Here is a 13,670-nt window from a genome sequence, read left to right as displayed (position 1 = left end):
ATTTTCAAGGCACCAAACACTCTTATGACCCCAAATACACTCTTAACCACCCTGATAGAGCTGCTTATGATCCCTACAAGCTTCTGTAACTTTTATCCCTGTATTTTCCTCCACCTTTTTTAAACCTAAAGCAGTGGTTTATTCTGTGCCCTCCTCTTTCTACATGTGTCTTTTTGACCTCTGTTCCAGCCTCTCTGCTCCACTGAAATCCCAAGTATTTGCTCCTAATCTAGCTTTCAGCTCCTTCCACATTAGAAGATTTTAGTGGCTCACTCTGCTCTGACACTCATCTATGTCCCATTTTTGGCCACTCCTAACTTTTCTTAAATAATTTCTGTCATCTGTACTTGCAAATGCTTCCTCTTCTGCTGCTTTTACCTTCCACTTTTCTTTCTTCCTCTACTTCTGCACGAGGTGCAGATGAGCTTGCTAAAATGTTTCTTTCCTTCCCTTGATCTGCCTAAGTCTCGTATCGAATCCAAACAAAGTTTAAAGAAAAAGGTGAAAACAAAAGTTACAAAGAATAAAAATATAAACAAAAACAGGGAAAAAAACCAACAACAAAACCAGGCAGTCACGCCTTTTGGGAAGCATGGAGTTTTGGGGAAAAAGCACTCAAGAAAGAGTACTGGAAGAGCCAGAGTTAATTGGCAAGGCAATCAGAAATTGCAAAGCAAAGGAAATCGGCCGGCACGGCTGGGGCTGATGGAATGCAGACAGCGATCAGACGGCGCAGGCGAACTGAAATAATACCGGCCAGACCGAGGCAGGGTGCAGCAGGAGTTCAGAGGGAGAGCACCTCCCGTGCCCCAGCAGCAGCGCCAGGGACCCTCTGCCCCACCGCAGCCAGAGGCGCCAGCCCGGCAGGTGTGCCTGGAAAAGCCTGGAGGGAGCCGCAGGGAGGGGCGGAATGCCCGGAGCAATCGCAGGTGCACAGCGGTGCCAGCAACACCCGCACTCCCGCATGGCAGCGGGGATGGAGAGGAGGGCGCAGACAGGGGGAAAGGAGGAATTCGCTAGCTGCAGGCTCGGTGCAGGTGAGCAGCGCCGTGCCAGCAGCAGAGAAACTGCCAATGGATGAAAGGCACTGGCAGAAAAAGCAAATTCAACCGAGGCTCAGTGCTGACAATCTCAGCCCCGCTACCGGGGCAGGTGAGCAACATGAACAAGTAAACACAGATCGTCAGCTGCAGCCAGAAATTCCATGGAAAAGGAAAACACCCACTTACCAAGGTTAAATTCTGTCAAGCCCCGGTCCCACAAAGTGTGCCCAATTCCCTGAAGAAGAACCAACCAAAACAGCAGAGACAGAATTAGAATACGTCTTTTCAAGTACAAATAAGCTCCCAACATAGCACAACACGGAGCAGTACCGCTGTCCTTCAACTCTGCAACCTACAAAGTCCTTCCTGACTGAGGAAGCAGCTGAAAAAAAGCGGGATCAGGAATGGCCCTGGGAATCGGTGACAGGGATGGAGCAGCCAAGGCACACGGGCGAAAAAAGGTGATGGAACAAGCTCTGCCATGCTCCTCATCCCACAAACCCGACTGCTCAGGTCCTGAATAATTAAACACCTGTGTAAAGAGGGCTTTGCCCCTGCCTGAGAGGGGAGAGGAGAGTGATGGTGGATACCAAACCACTTCTGGGGCTTGAGGTGCCTACAGCTGGCGGTCCAGCCAGCCCGTGGAGACAAACCAAGCAGCAACTTGGCAAGACCTTTTCCCACAAACCACTGTTCAGGCTGTGTTTAGCACTGAAAGCCTTTCTAGAACCCATAGGAATTTAGACCCACGCAGATATTTACACCACTACCACGTGACTGACAGCTACCATCTGCCTTCCCACAAAGACTGAGCACCCCCTTGCCTTGCTGCCGGGGGACCCCTCTGCTGTGAACACCCTCGGACCCCGAGGGCCTCAAAGCTCAGGGATCTGTGGGTCAGCAGGCACAGCCCCTGCAGTTCCAGCGCCCAGGACAGCAGGCAGGGAGGTGGCTCACTGCACAGGGCCCAGGAGGGCTGCTCGGGAAGTTGGGACACCTGTAGCACGAAGGATGCTCTGCTGTGAGAGAAGGAAGAGGCCGGGGGTGCTGAAGCCCCTTTCCTGGGGGTGACACCACCTCCAGGGCTGCCCGCAGCTGCAGCCTCCTCCTGAGCCCGCGCTGGGATTCTCCCTCTGGGGAGCAGCAGGGGCAGCGTGGTCCTTTGTGACCCCCATGCACTCCCTGCAGATGCTCAGCAGCACGGCCTGGGCACCCCGAGGGAGGGCAGGGGATGAGGGGGACGAGGCCGAGCTCCCTCTGCCCGCTGTGCTGGCACAACTCGAGTCCCACACAGGCCTGGAGCTGCCTGCCCTTCCTTCCTCTGCAAGCTCACCCTTGCTCTACTCCAGATTTGAAAACAAGCCGCCTCACTGCCTTTGTTATTGCTGCTCCCCTAACAAGAAGAAGCAGCAACACGAGAGCTGGGAAAGAACTTAATAATGCCTTCGTCCTTAACCCCTTGGCTTGGATGTTACTCTGAATTTCCAAGTAGATGCAGCTAACTCCTCCCTCCCATTGGTATGAGAGGGCAGACTATGGGGCAGAGCTGCTGATCGCAGAATTTACTCTGACACAGGCATGCACTGATGTTTTCAAGACACAGGAGAAGTCTCATTTTGCAATTGCTATTTACTCCTTATGTAAGGCAGGTAATTATTACCAACGTACGCCTCTGGAAATTACAGTTGGGAAAACTCGGTTTTGGCAGATTGTTTATTTTGCATTTTTTTGATGGAAAACAAACAAAACGCTCCCAACTGGCCGGCTTACAACAAAACATGGACTGTGGCAGCTTCTGCAGAGCGAGCTGCTGCAGCAGGCAAGGCAGGCTGTTAGTACAGGCTGCTCTGGACAGGATATTCTCAGCCCATCACAAACTCTGCTCTGCAGCTCAGATAGGGTTAATAGCACCCAGACATGACTACTGCAATTTTCCAGAAAATTGCATTACGAAATATAAATAAAACCAAATTGGGAAGTGAAGTATTTACCAGAAGGGCTGTGGATATCTGAACTCAGCAGCAGCACTGAGGAAGCTGTCCGAGTTGCCAACTCCAAATCTATGGGCCAAGCTAGTGACACGGAAATAAATAAGTAGCCCCTTCAAGGAAGGCAGCAAGATTTATCTAGAATGCTGGAAAAAACCTCACATATCATAAATGCAGATTATCCCCACTGCGAGAGAACTCCCCTAGGCAATTCTGTGGCCATCACAGGTGATGACACAGATCAAACACTTTTACTGGAAAATGGAATACAACAGTTAGTGACAGCGAACTACTGTTTAGTGAGTCTGAATTTACACATTTCAGTGAAACACGGGCTCCCATGCAAGGCTACTGGTTCCTAATGCTCACAAGGAAAAGAAAATCAAAAAGATGACACGTGCCTGTTACAGTCAAGCCTCTGATGTGTATTCAGGGATTTTACACTACTGACTAGCACTGGCTGTCAATTCCCAACTGGCAAAAAAACCAAACAACCCAAGAATATTTGAACTGTCAAAAATTAACATCGAGGTCACTGGAGTAAGGAAGGAAAGTCCCATGGATGATGCAAAGGCCTGGGATTTACCATTTGTATCTGATGGAAAACAGTGGCATGGAAAAGGAAAAACGGCCCCAGATGTGACAATTCTGCCATGTAAGGGTATCAGACCTGCACTCTAAAATACTCTGTGACAGCTCAATCCCCTTCTTATAGAAGTTGGGAAAAAACCCACACTGACCCTTTTTTCCCTCAAAAAACCCCCGTGACAACTCAAATGGGAAACAGTCAGAGAATGCTGAAATAACTAAGCCTTGGGAAATTATAAAATCAGAATTAGGGACCTTTGAGGGGCACTGATGCTTCAAGGGGACTCAAGTCCACCCAGCAAGCTTTAGATTGTCTGAAATGATTCAACATCCCAAAGACTGACTACCTGAATATTATTATCCCGTGTAGTTGATTTAAATTATTTATTATGGCAACGCCAATGATTTTTCTGTGATGTCTTAGAAAAACTTAATGGCAGCATAATCCCAGACCACCCAAGCATCTTAAAGGATCAGGAACTCTCTCCAGATCAGGAACATCAAGGCCTTTGCACTTTGGCATGGGAAGGTCTTCTCAGAAGAACAGAAATACAGAGCAGCTCTGGTCAAGATCCCAGTGTACTTTGGCTCAGCTCAGGGCACACACAGGCTGTGGATTTCTAACACCATGAAAAGGGTGAGTATCCAAGGCCCAGATTCACAACTGTTTCCACCCAAGGCACACGGGTCTTTCTGAAATCTCACACCACATGTAAATAAAGCCAGCTTATTTCCTTTTCTGGAAAGTCCTTCTCAGCTATTACTGCAAGCCCAAAAAAAGCCATGGAATTGGGAAGTGACAGTAAGAGGTAACATCAGTGCAGAGCAACAAATAAGAAAGGGAAACTCAACAAAATATATAAATTCCTGAGGCTAGCACTGTAAGCACTGGAGAAAGAACCCCATCATTACTGCACTCCCCAGCTGGAGAACCTACAAGGCAGGCTCTGTCCTCAGGAGAGCATCCTGCCTTTTTCCACCCTGCACATGTCAGTAATTACAAACCACCAGATGAAAGACGATGTCCCCCTTCCCTCACATCGGCCTGAAGCTGCAGGTGAGAGAAGGCAGAGCCTCTCTGTTACTGCAGCACACAGAAACATCTCCCGATGTTCTACAGAGGACAGAACTCTGCCAACCCCGTGTGGGGGCACACAGGAGGGCACCCCTCTGAGATCCCAGCTCATCACAGGAAGGTGTGTGCAGGAATACATGCTGTTTTGGCACACCACTACAGAAATCTGTCAGAGCTAACACGAGTACATGAGATGACACGAGAGCTTATTTATAAAGGTAACATGTAATCTTGGCAAATTATTTGGGGATCTGCTGAGGCCAGACAAAGTGCAGGCCGAGTTCCAAGGAAACGAGCACCCACCCGACTTCAAGTCAAGTGGTGAGAAGGCGCCAGGTTGAGAACCCACCTGAGCACGTGCCCCAGCAGCGCTGCAGGGATGCACTGGCCCAGGACAAGCACGGCACAGCCAGCCTGAGGCCTGGGCTTCCCCACTGCAGCATCAGAGAACAAAAATGAAGAGAGCAAAGCAAGCTGCGGGGGATCCGCTCTGGCCCCCGTAAGCCTGGACCGTCCCTGCGGCCCGTGGAAGCAGAGTGTGCAGCCAACACGGGCCTGGGGATGCTGGCTCTCCTTACACACCAGGGCAGGGTGCCCCAGCCCCTCTGCTCACCCTGCAGGGGGGCTGCCCTGAGCCCCGGCAGTGCCCCTGAGCCCTGCAGGGCCCAGCCCGGACCCCACCATGCGCTTTGGGAACGGTGCAGGGACACCAGCGTCCTTCCAAGCACAGAAACACTGCAAGCCTCGGGTATGACAGGCATTCCCCTCAGCCGGGATGGGCTTTGAGGGGGATGCCTGCAGCTTGCACAGACAGGAAACACACCCCTCAGACACCACAGGGCCCCGTTTCTCCCCAGGTGCACTGAGGAACCTGGGGGCAATCGGCTCTGCAGGAGAAGGACACCGGCGTGCCCAGGCTGGTCAGCCTGCGTGTGAGGAGGGATCGCAGGAGGCAGCCCCTGGGCATGAGTGAACCTGCAGCTGTAGGTGTGCTCCTCCTGGGGCACCCAGGCAGAGGAGGAAGTTGATACACTGCATGAAATGTCCAGCTTCACCAGATACTCTTCCCCCCCACACACACACCTGCCCACTCACAGCAGTACTCGGGCACCTCGCCCTGCATTTCAGGGGCCTGGGTGCCTGAAGGTCAGAGCTCACCGGTGCAGCCACACTAAAAAGCCAGTGTCCTGGGAGAGCAGAGGGAGACTGAAGATGTACATACCGGGGAGTTGGAAGTCTTGCCATAAGGATGTCTTCATTTGCACATTTCCACGGGTTCTTCTGAACCCCTCCTATTTTCCACTTCAGAGAGTGGGAGTGTGCACTCCTGAGACAGAAAAGCAGCAGCCTGAAAACCTAAGTGAGACACAAACCACTAACACAGTCCAGGACAGGAAGATAACACACCCCCCGTGTTCTTTGCTCACAAGAATAAAATGTGGAGGAACAGGGGCAGGTTGAAGCAGTTGGGAAGGGCAGGTTAAAAAAGGAGCCCCCAACTCCTTGTTCCTACAAGCTGCACCTCGCAGGATTCCAACCTAACCCTGAACACGCTCCTTGTGCCTGGCTCAGTGTGACACACACACCTGCAATAAAAGGAATCAGTGCAAATGGTTTATAGGCTCCTGAAATTGTCATGGTCTCTGCAGCAGAAAAAAACAGATTCTGCACAGCAGTGGCTGGGAATGACCTCACCTCCAAGTTTCTTCAGGGATGGGGCTGCTTTTACTGTGTTGACACAAGATTTCAGAGCAGAGGGGGATTGCTGCCCATCCTGCCTGCAAACACAGCCCACTGACACCAGCCTCACCCCCTCAGTCAAACCCTTCTGCTCAGGTGGGCAAGACAAGGCACTGCTGGGCACAGAAGAGAAAAACAGAGGGAGTTGTCAGACCCACCACCTTTTCCATCCAAACAGCACTGCAGCAGCTCTGGGGAGTGTCAGTATTTTGGGAAGAGGGTTTTCCCTGAGGAAAGACCTCTCCCTGCCCTTGTCCCTTCCATCCCTGCTGCCAAGGAACCGCGTTACAGCAGTAAAGGCCGGATGCAGGACTTGCTCCCCAGACCTCTGTGTTTTCTCCCTCCCCAACGCCTCATTCACCCTTGAAATAATAAAGTTTCCCCATCTCCAGCAGGAGCAAAGCGTGCTGTGTAGCAGCTCGTAAAGATGAGGAAACCATACCTCGTGGAGAGCCCACTCCAGAGAGGTTAGTGCCTGTCAGAGCAGCAGTAAACAGACTGTCTCCAGCTCCTGGCTTTCCTGGCAGGGAGGCAGTGTCCTGCCTGTTACAACTTGTTTTGGATGACAACAGGCCACATTTCGTGTGAGGAGAGTGTGCACAGCTCACTGCAGCCTGCTTGTTTCCCTTCCCTCAGATGTAAACATGTTAAAGATCCCTATAAACACCTATAGGGCAGCAAACCAGCCAAACATGCTCAATTTAAAAAAAAAAAAAAAAAAAAGGAACAAAAAGGCTACCCCACAACAACAGAAACACCCTGCTACCCACGAACAAACAGTCCTGCCAACAAGGCTCCCTGGGAAGAACGTGTAGGAATATCACCTTAATATACTCACATCACAAGAAAAAAGAACAAGTTTTTTCCCTTGACCAACTGCTCATTTCAGCATCACCTTCAAAGGAAAGACATTACGCACAAGAGCCCACACTATCCTCTCTGTGCCTGTCCAGCCCATCCCAACCTCCCTGAAAGCTCAGCTTCCCACATCAGCTTTGGCACACAGAAATCCCAAGGCATGGTGTACACCAGGCACGAGTTCCGCACCTCAGGCTGATCCCTCAAGCTTTGACTTTAACATCACAGCCAATTTACCTCCTGCCAGAGACTCTCCCAGCACACGGTGATGAAGCATCATGAATGCAAATGGATGCTGACGATTATTCTCCTGGATTCCTCATTCACTTTTAACCAAGCTATTTTATATGCTTGACTTTGTTGCACAGCAGAGCTGCAAATACCTCAGAGAGGACAGTCAGGGCCCCAAATTTTAAGCATCACTTACTCAAACACCCACCCCTGGGCATCTGCTCTCTCCACCAGACACTGATCGGGGGGTAGGAGGAGGAGAGGAGCATAGAGCTCAGGAGGATCCACCACACCTGGAGAACTGCTCTAAGACACTGTCTTGAAAGCAGGGATGGTGTGGGGCCATCAGAGGGGCCTGTGCTCCATCTCATGCATGGCAGAGAGGAAAAGTAGTCTTTTCTCTGAGTCCCCTCAGCTTTGCAAGAGGAGGAATCACTTCCCTGGAAAGAGAAAAACATACACGGGCTGGACTACAGCGCCTTTTAGGCAGGCAAGAAGGAACTCCATTACAGACACAGGAGATGGAAACAGTCATCTCCTGTAGATCTTTCAAGCCCAGCAGCTTTCCATCTTTCTGGCCCCAATGAAGGAGCCTTTTAGCCTTGTGCCTGGAGCGACTGCCCAATAACCAGCTTTTGTATTTTATCATTAATAACTGGGGAGGGTGCTGTATCAGCTAAGCTGAGGGGGCAGCTCTTGGTCGGTCCCAGGAGTGACCTACAATAGGGCTCCCACCTGGGACCTGCAACAGAAAACAATGCAGGAACAAGAAGAAAACTATTAATTACTTGCAGAGTCACTCCCCCCACACCAGCTTCCTGGGATCCTGGAAAATGACACCACATGGAGTCACAAAAAGCCGTCCCTGTCCCCAGAGAAGAAAACATTCCTTGGTTTTAGCAGCCAAAGGAAAACAAATACTATTTATCTTCTGCTCAGATTTCTCTTAAAACAAAACAAGCTTTTAGAGGTAGCAGGGCAAGAGGAAGGGTGGGGAAGGTCACAGATTAACCTTCCTCCTGTTAGCAGATTCCAGGATTCTGGCTACAAGGCCAAGAAAACATGACACCAAGTGCCCAGTGTGACACAGCCCTCTGTGATGCTGAGCCGTGAGGAACTGCCTGCCAGAGGATTTTACCCTCCCACCCTTTCCAGCAGCATTTAAATACCTTCTGCTTGCAATGAGCAGCAAAGTCTCTGGTGGATTTGGGAGAACCTGGAGTTTTATGTAATTGAACTTTAATATAATGCATTTATTTTGTGCGTGTTCTGTTTTAGTTGGTAGTAACTGTAGTCATCTCACTGTTTCCAGTTTCAGTCTTAGAACAGCATGACTTTTATAACAGAGAGGCAAAAATAACCCTGTCTTAAAGCAAAGAGAAGAACCCAATTCACTGGAAAAGTTGTTTTCTCCTGCACATCTCTGCTGCCCCCACTCCCTCAGCCCACTTCTCCCACCCCCTCCTTCTCCCTTTGCACAGCTGGCAGTGAAAGGACCATCAGCTGTTCAACTCCAAACACCTGACTCAGCCCCTCTCTCCTCATAACCACTACTTTAAACACTTCTCACTTCTTTTCTCCCTTGCCTCTACACAAGCCTTCTGCCCACCTGTACAAATCGTTTTTGGTGGGGTTCTGCCCAAGTGAGGTACAGTAAAAGGCACGGTGAGATTGCATGAAAGATGTAATGCAAAGCAGACTCAGAGGACAATTCATCTTCTCGTTCCACCAGGCATAAAAAGAGGTTTATCCTAGCCAAAGAAATCAGGTGTGTTACACTGCCGGAACAAAAAATACGTGTTTTAAGCCTGAATATCACGTAAAATACAGAAGAAATGTGAAAGCTGAAGTCCTGTAATGGACTTTGTGGGAGTAGACATTCATGATGCTCCTTGCACAACCACAGTCCAAAGCTTTAAGATTGAAACCAAGCCTGACTCGTGGGAGTAAAACTGAGGATGTTTCTAACACGTAATGAAAGGACCAATACACTGGAAAGTATAAACAGTTAAACACTAACACGTAGTTGAAAACGTATTTTTAAACTTAGTACCAAGCACTGATACTGTTTAAAATCCAGCAGCAACATCCCAGTCTTTTACAAAACCGCGAGCCATTGAAACTTTTCTGTAACTCAGAAAAGAGAAGCGTAAAAAGCCACACGACACTGACAGACTTTTCCTCTACTCCAGAAAAAACCAGCGCAGCTCACCGCGCTTTCCCTGAGCCCCGCTGCGCTCCCGAAAGCGAGCACAAAGCGAGCCCGGCAGCGGCGGGCGGAGCGCCTCTCCAGGGTACGCATTCCCCGCTTCTCTCGCATCAGAGCCGCATTCAAAGCATCTTTGCCGCCTCCCGGGCTCGCACCGGGGCAAGAACGGGAGACGTCTCAAAGCCGTGGCTGCGGGCACGGTCACATCTGGGGAGGTGTCCCGACAGAGCGGGGGTAGAGCCGGCAGGCCGGAGGCAGGAAAGGGACCCCCCGGCGCCCAAAGCCCGGCTCCCACCGCGGCCACCGCCGGGGCTCCGCAGGACCGCGGGGTGCCCGGGCCGCCAGGGACGGCACCCCGCTCCCTCCCCTCCCCTCCCGGGGCTCACTCACTGCGCTCCGGGGCAGCCCCGCCGCCGGCCATCGCCACCAGCTCCAGGTAGGCGGCCCAGAGCCCCAGGGCCAGCGCGCCCAGGGCCAGCAGCAGCCGCAGCTGCCTCCGGCGCCGCAGCCGCGCCAGCAGCCGGCCCCGCATGGCGCCGCTCAGGGCGCCGGGCCCCCGCGGCCCCGGGACGTGCCGCTGCTGCTGCCGCCGCCGGCCCGGGACACGCTCCTGCCGGCCCGGGACACGCTGCCGCCGCCGGCGCCGGCCCGGGACATGCCGCTGGCCGCGGCCGCACGGCCCCGCCGCTCCCCCTGCGCTGCCGGGGCGGGCCCAGGTGCGGGCGGTGCCGCCCCCGCCGCCGCTCCGGGCCCGCTCCGCCGCCGCCCCCGCCCCGCGGGGCCACCCGGGCGGCGCTGCCGGGGCTCCGCTCCCGCCCGCAGCAGAGAGCCGCCTCGGCGGCGGAGGGAGCTCCAAACCTCCCGGCCCGGCCGCTCTCCGCGCCTGCCGGAGCGTCGGTGCATGCCCCGCGCGAGGGGACGGGAGACCGTAACTCCTCTGCCGAGAGGGAAGTAGAACGACAGGGGACGATTCAAATCAACGCTGTTACTACACACAGCCGAATCCACGTTCAAGTGTCTTTCGCCTGGTGCAACAGGTGTACGTACTCAGAAGTGCATTGCTCGGTGAGGAGGAAGAGGGCTGCTGGAGCCTCCAGACTTGCTCTCTGAAGCAGCTGAGCTGATGCGATGGTACATGGTCAGACCCCTCAGCGGGAGGATGTCAGAGGCTTACGGGACGACCAGGACCTTCCCCGGGTGAAATTGCTGCTTCTTTATATGTCTCAAGTCCCTTTCGAAGTGGCTTCTCAGCATCCTTCCCGTGCTTTAGTTTCATTCACAGCACCAAGCTGTCTTGGAGGCTGCAAACTGGATTCCTTCTCCGTGAAGGAAAATGGGAGAAAACACCTGGTGAGTGGCTCTGCCCTTGGGCCTCCTCAGCCTCCCTGGCACAAGGTCCGGTGTGCAGCTTCGGAGGATGCGATGCTCGTGTTCCTCCTTCCTACCCCATTTGAGGCAGCAGATGCACTTCCACCATCCGAGACTGAATAATGGGGGAGAGTTCCTCCAGTGCAAACAGAAAGGGCTGCCAGTAGCCAGACACCAGCAGTACCCACACAACTAAAAATGGGAAACTGCAGTTTAATCATTACAAGGCAGTACTCTCATCAGGGCACGACCCTGTTAAGAGTTTTTTGGTGGTGTGTTGGTTTGAGGTTTATCCAGCATGAGAGAAATAAGCCAAGTTTTTATATTTGTTTTAAAAAAAGGCAGAAAATAGTAGGGAAAGTGTGTAATGAATACAGATCTAAATTAAACTTTGTTTACCATTTAAAGATTGAGAATTGAATGATGTATTCTTAGCAGAAAGTTTTCTGCATTTCTTAAACGAACAACCTTATACTTGAAAATTAATAACTGCACTTTGTTGCATATTAAAATAAGTAATCATATTTTTTCTCTAGTGAACATTGTACTAAAATGGAGGGAAGGGAAAAGTGAAAGTAGAGGCTAACAGGAGCACTGTTGACTCCTAAAGAAACAAACTTTTTCCTGATGCAACTGTGCTGTGATACAGAAAAGCTCTTGCCTCTGGAGAAAAGGAAATGACTATGGCATGGTACTATCTGTTAAAATATAGTTACAACAGAACAGTATTAAAAACAAAATTAATCTGAATGTGTAATAAAAAGTGAAGTCATAAACTTAAATAGCTCTGCACTCTACTTAAAATAACTTACTTTGGACCACTTATTCATTGCAGAAAGAACAGATGTCCAGGAATAAGATTCTGGCAGCGATGTTTAAAACCACCTCACATAATTGTTTTTATCTCAAGTCTACTAGCAGTCTTACAGGCATCCCAAGTCACAGGAGTGCGTCCCCAGAGCTCCCCCTCTGTCATCCTCACTGTGTGCAGTGTGCTGGGGTCAGCCCAGCAGGGACAGGAGCAGGTGAGCTGTGCCAGGTGAGCTGGAGCAGGAGTAGGGCCCATGGTGTGTGGAGGTGACTGAGACAGGAGCTGACACCACTGGCTGCCTGATGGGCCATCCTTGAATACTGGACATTGCAGCTGGCTCCAGGGCACATCTCTCCCAGCCTACCCTGGATACCCACTTCAAAGAAACGGACTCTTTGCCAGAGGAGCCAGCTAGAGGATTTCTTGGCTTTGTTTTGAGCTGCTGTTGGTGTTCTATTTTGGCTATGCTTCCTCACGGCAAAAGCAGCCTTTGCTACAATGCAGCACTTAACACACATCTCCCATTCCTCCTGGCTCACCCCTCTCTAGATCCACCTCTGAGCATCTCTGCCTCTTCTTACATTTTTGCTTCTAGTTATCCAACAACTGGTTCTCTGCTCTGGAAATCCCTTTTAACTCCATGCCAACATTGCTTCTCAGTAGGCTCCCCAAAGGTTCAATTATCTGCCACTTGCTCCTTTCCCTTCTGTCTTCTTGTGTAATATTCGGCACTAATTACAAGCTCCATGCCAAAGATACCCAATTGTCCCTAGACTTCACCACCCTGGTGGCTCCATACTCCTCTTCCTGACCTCAGCTATGCTCTGAAGCACAAACAATGACTTCATCTCAACATTCTTCATAGAAATGGCTCAAAGGCAGAAGTGTTTCTAAGAGGAATAGGCAGTTTCTGAAGACACTGTTCCCCATTATTTCTCTTTTTGCCTCCTCAGGATTTGACTGGGCTCTAAAAGGCCTTACTGGTGGAGCAATCCCAGAAAAATCCCTGTCAGTGCTGCAGTTGAACATCACTGTAAGGGGATCAGCGTGGCCCCACAATTAACAACCTATCAGCAGAAGGACCTCCTTGCCCAGTGCTGACATGCTCACATTTTACCAGAACAGTTACACTGCCAGCATTTGTACGGCGTGGCCTGGGTTGGGGTTTGTGACTTCCTTTTGCTGCACACACAGCCATGACTTGGACCAACAGGACCACAATCCCATTGCTCTCCTACAGTTTGGCTGTCTGGGTGGAAAACCTCATTCCTGATTCTGTCTTTTCAGCACAACTCTTTCCATAGCTCTCAAGTCCTCACTGTCCAGACAAAGTCACGTGGAAATGGTTGCCTTTCCTTTTCAGCTGGCAACAGGACACACTTTCACATGAACTTCATCCAGTGCTTCTAGGAACACCTCCTGCTTGCAGGTCCTGCCCCAGGAGTTGACCTAAATTGCTTTTTGCACATCAGAACAATCTCTTGATATCTAGAGCACACACACTTCCTGAGAAAGGTTTTTCTATACTTTAACCCGAGAACTTTCAAGAGACTTTGCAGGCTTTAGATATTTACCATAATGAAAGATGAATATATGTATTTGATAATTTGGGAAATCCATGTTTTCAATCTAGTCTTGCATAATTTCTTCCTTCCCCTGTCTTAAACGTAATCATACTCGGTTTATATTGTAAGTGACTGTGCTCATCATCCTTACTTTTCCAGAAGTCCTAAAGGTGTATCACACTCACGGTATCAGA

At 50.9% G+C, this 13,670-nt stretch overlaps 1 protein-coding gene across 1 annotated transcript in view; it reads right to left on the bottom strand.

The window, feature by feature from the left end:
• Positions 1–10,187, bottom strand: part of B4GALNT3 (beta-1,4-N-acetyl-galactosaminyltransferase 3) — a 56,716-nt gene extending 46,529 nt beyond the window's left edge. Inside the window, exon 1 of the mRNA XM_066184239.1 lies at positions 10,123–10,187. Within this exon, the coding sequence (XP_066040336.1) occupies positions 10,123–10,153 (31 nt within the window). The 5' untranslated portion in view covers positions 10,154–10,187. The remainder of the gene's footprint in view (positions 1–10,122) is intronic.
• Between the last annotated feature and the right edge of the window lie 3,483 nt (positions 10,188–13,670).

The sequence above is a fragment of the Chamaea fasciata genome, unplaced genomic scaffold, assembly GCF_029207755.1.
Source record: "Chamaea fasciata isolate MVZ Bird 193981 ecotype frontalis unplaced genomic scaffold, bChaFas1.0.hap1 SCAF_5, whole genome shotgun sequence".
NCBI lineage: Eukaryota > Metazoa > Chordata > Aves > Passeriformes > Sylviidae > Chamaea > Chamaea fasciata.
The sequence above is the reverse complement of the archived record's forward strand: the minus strand, read 5'-3'. Positions and strand labels throughout refer to the sequence as shown.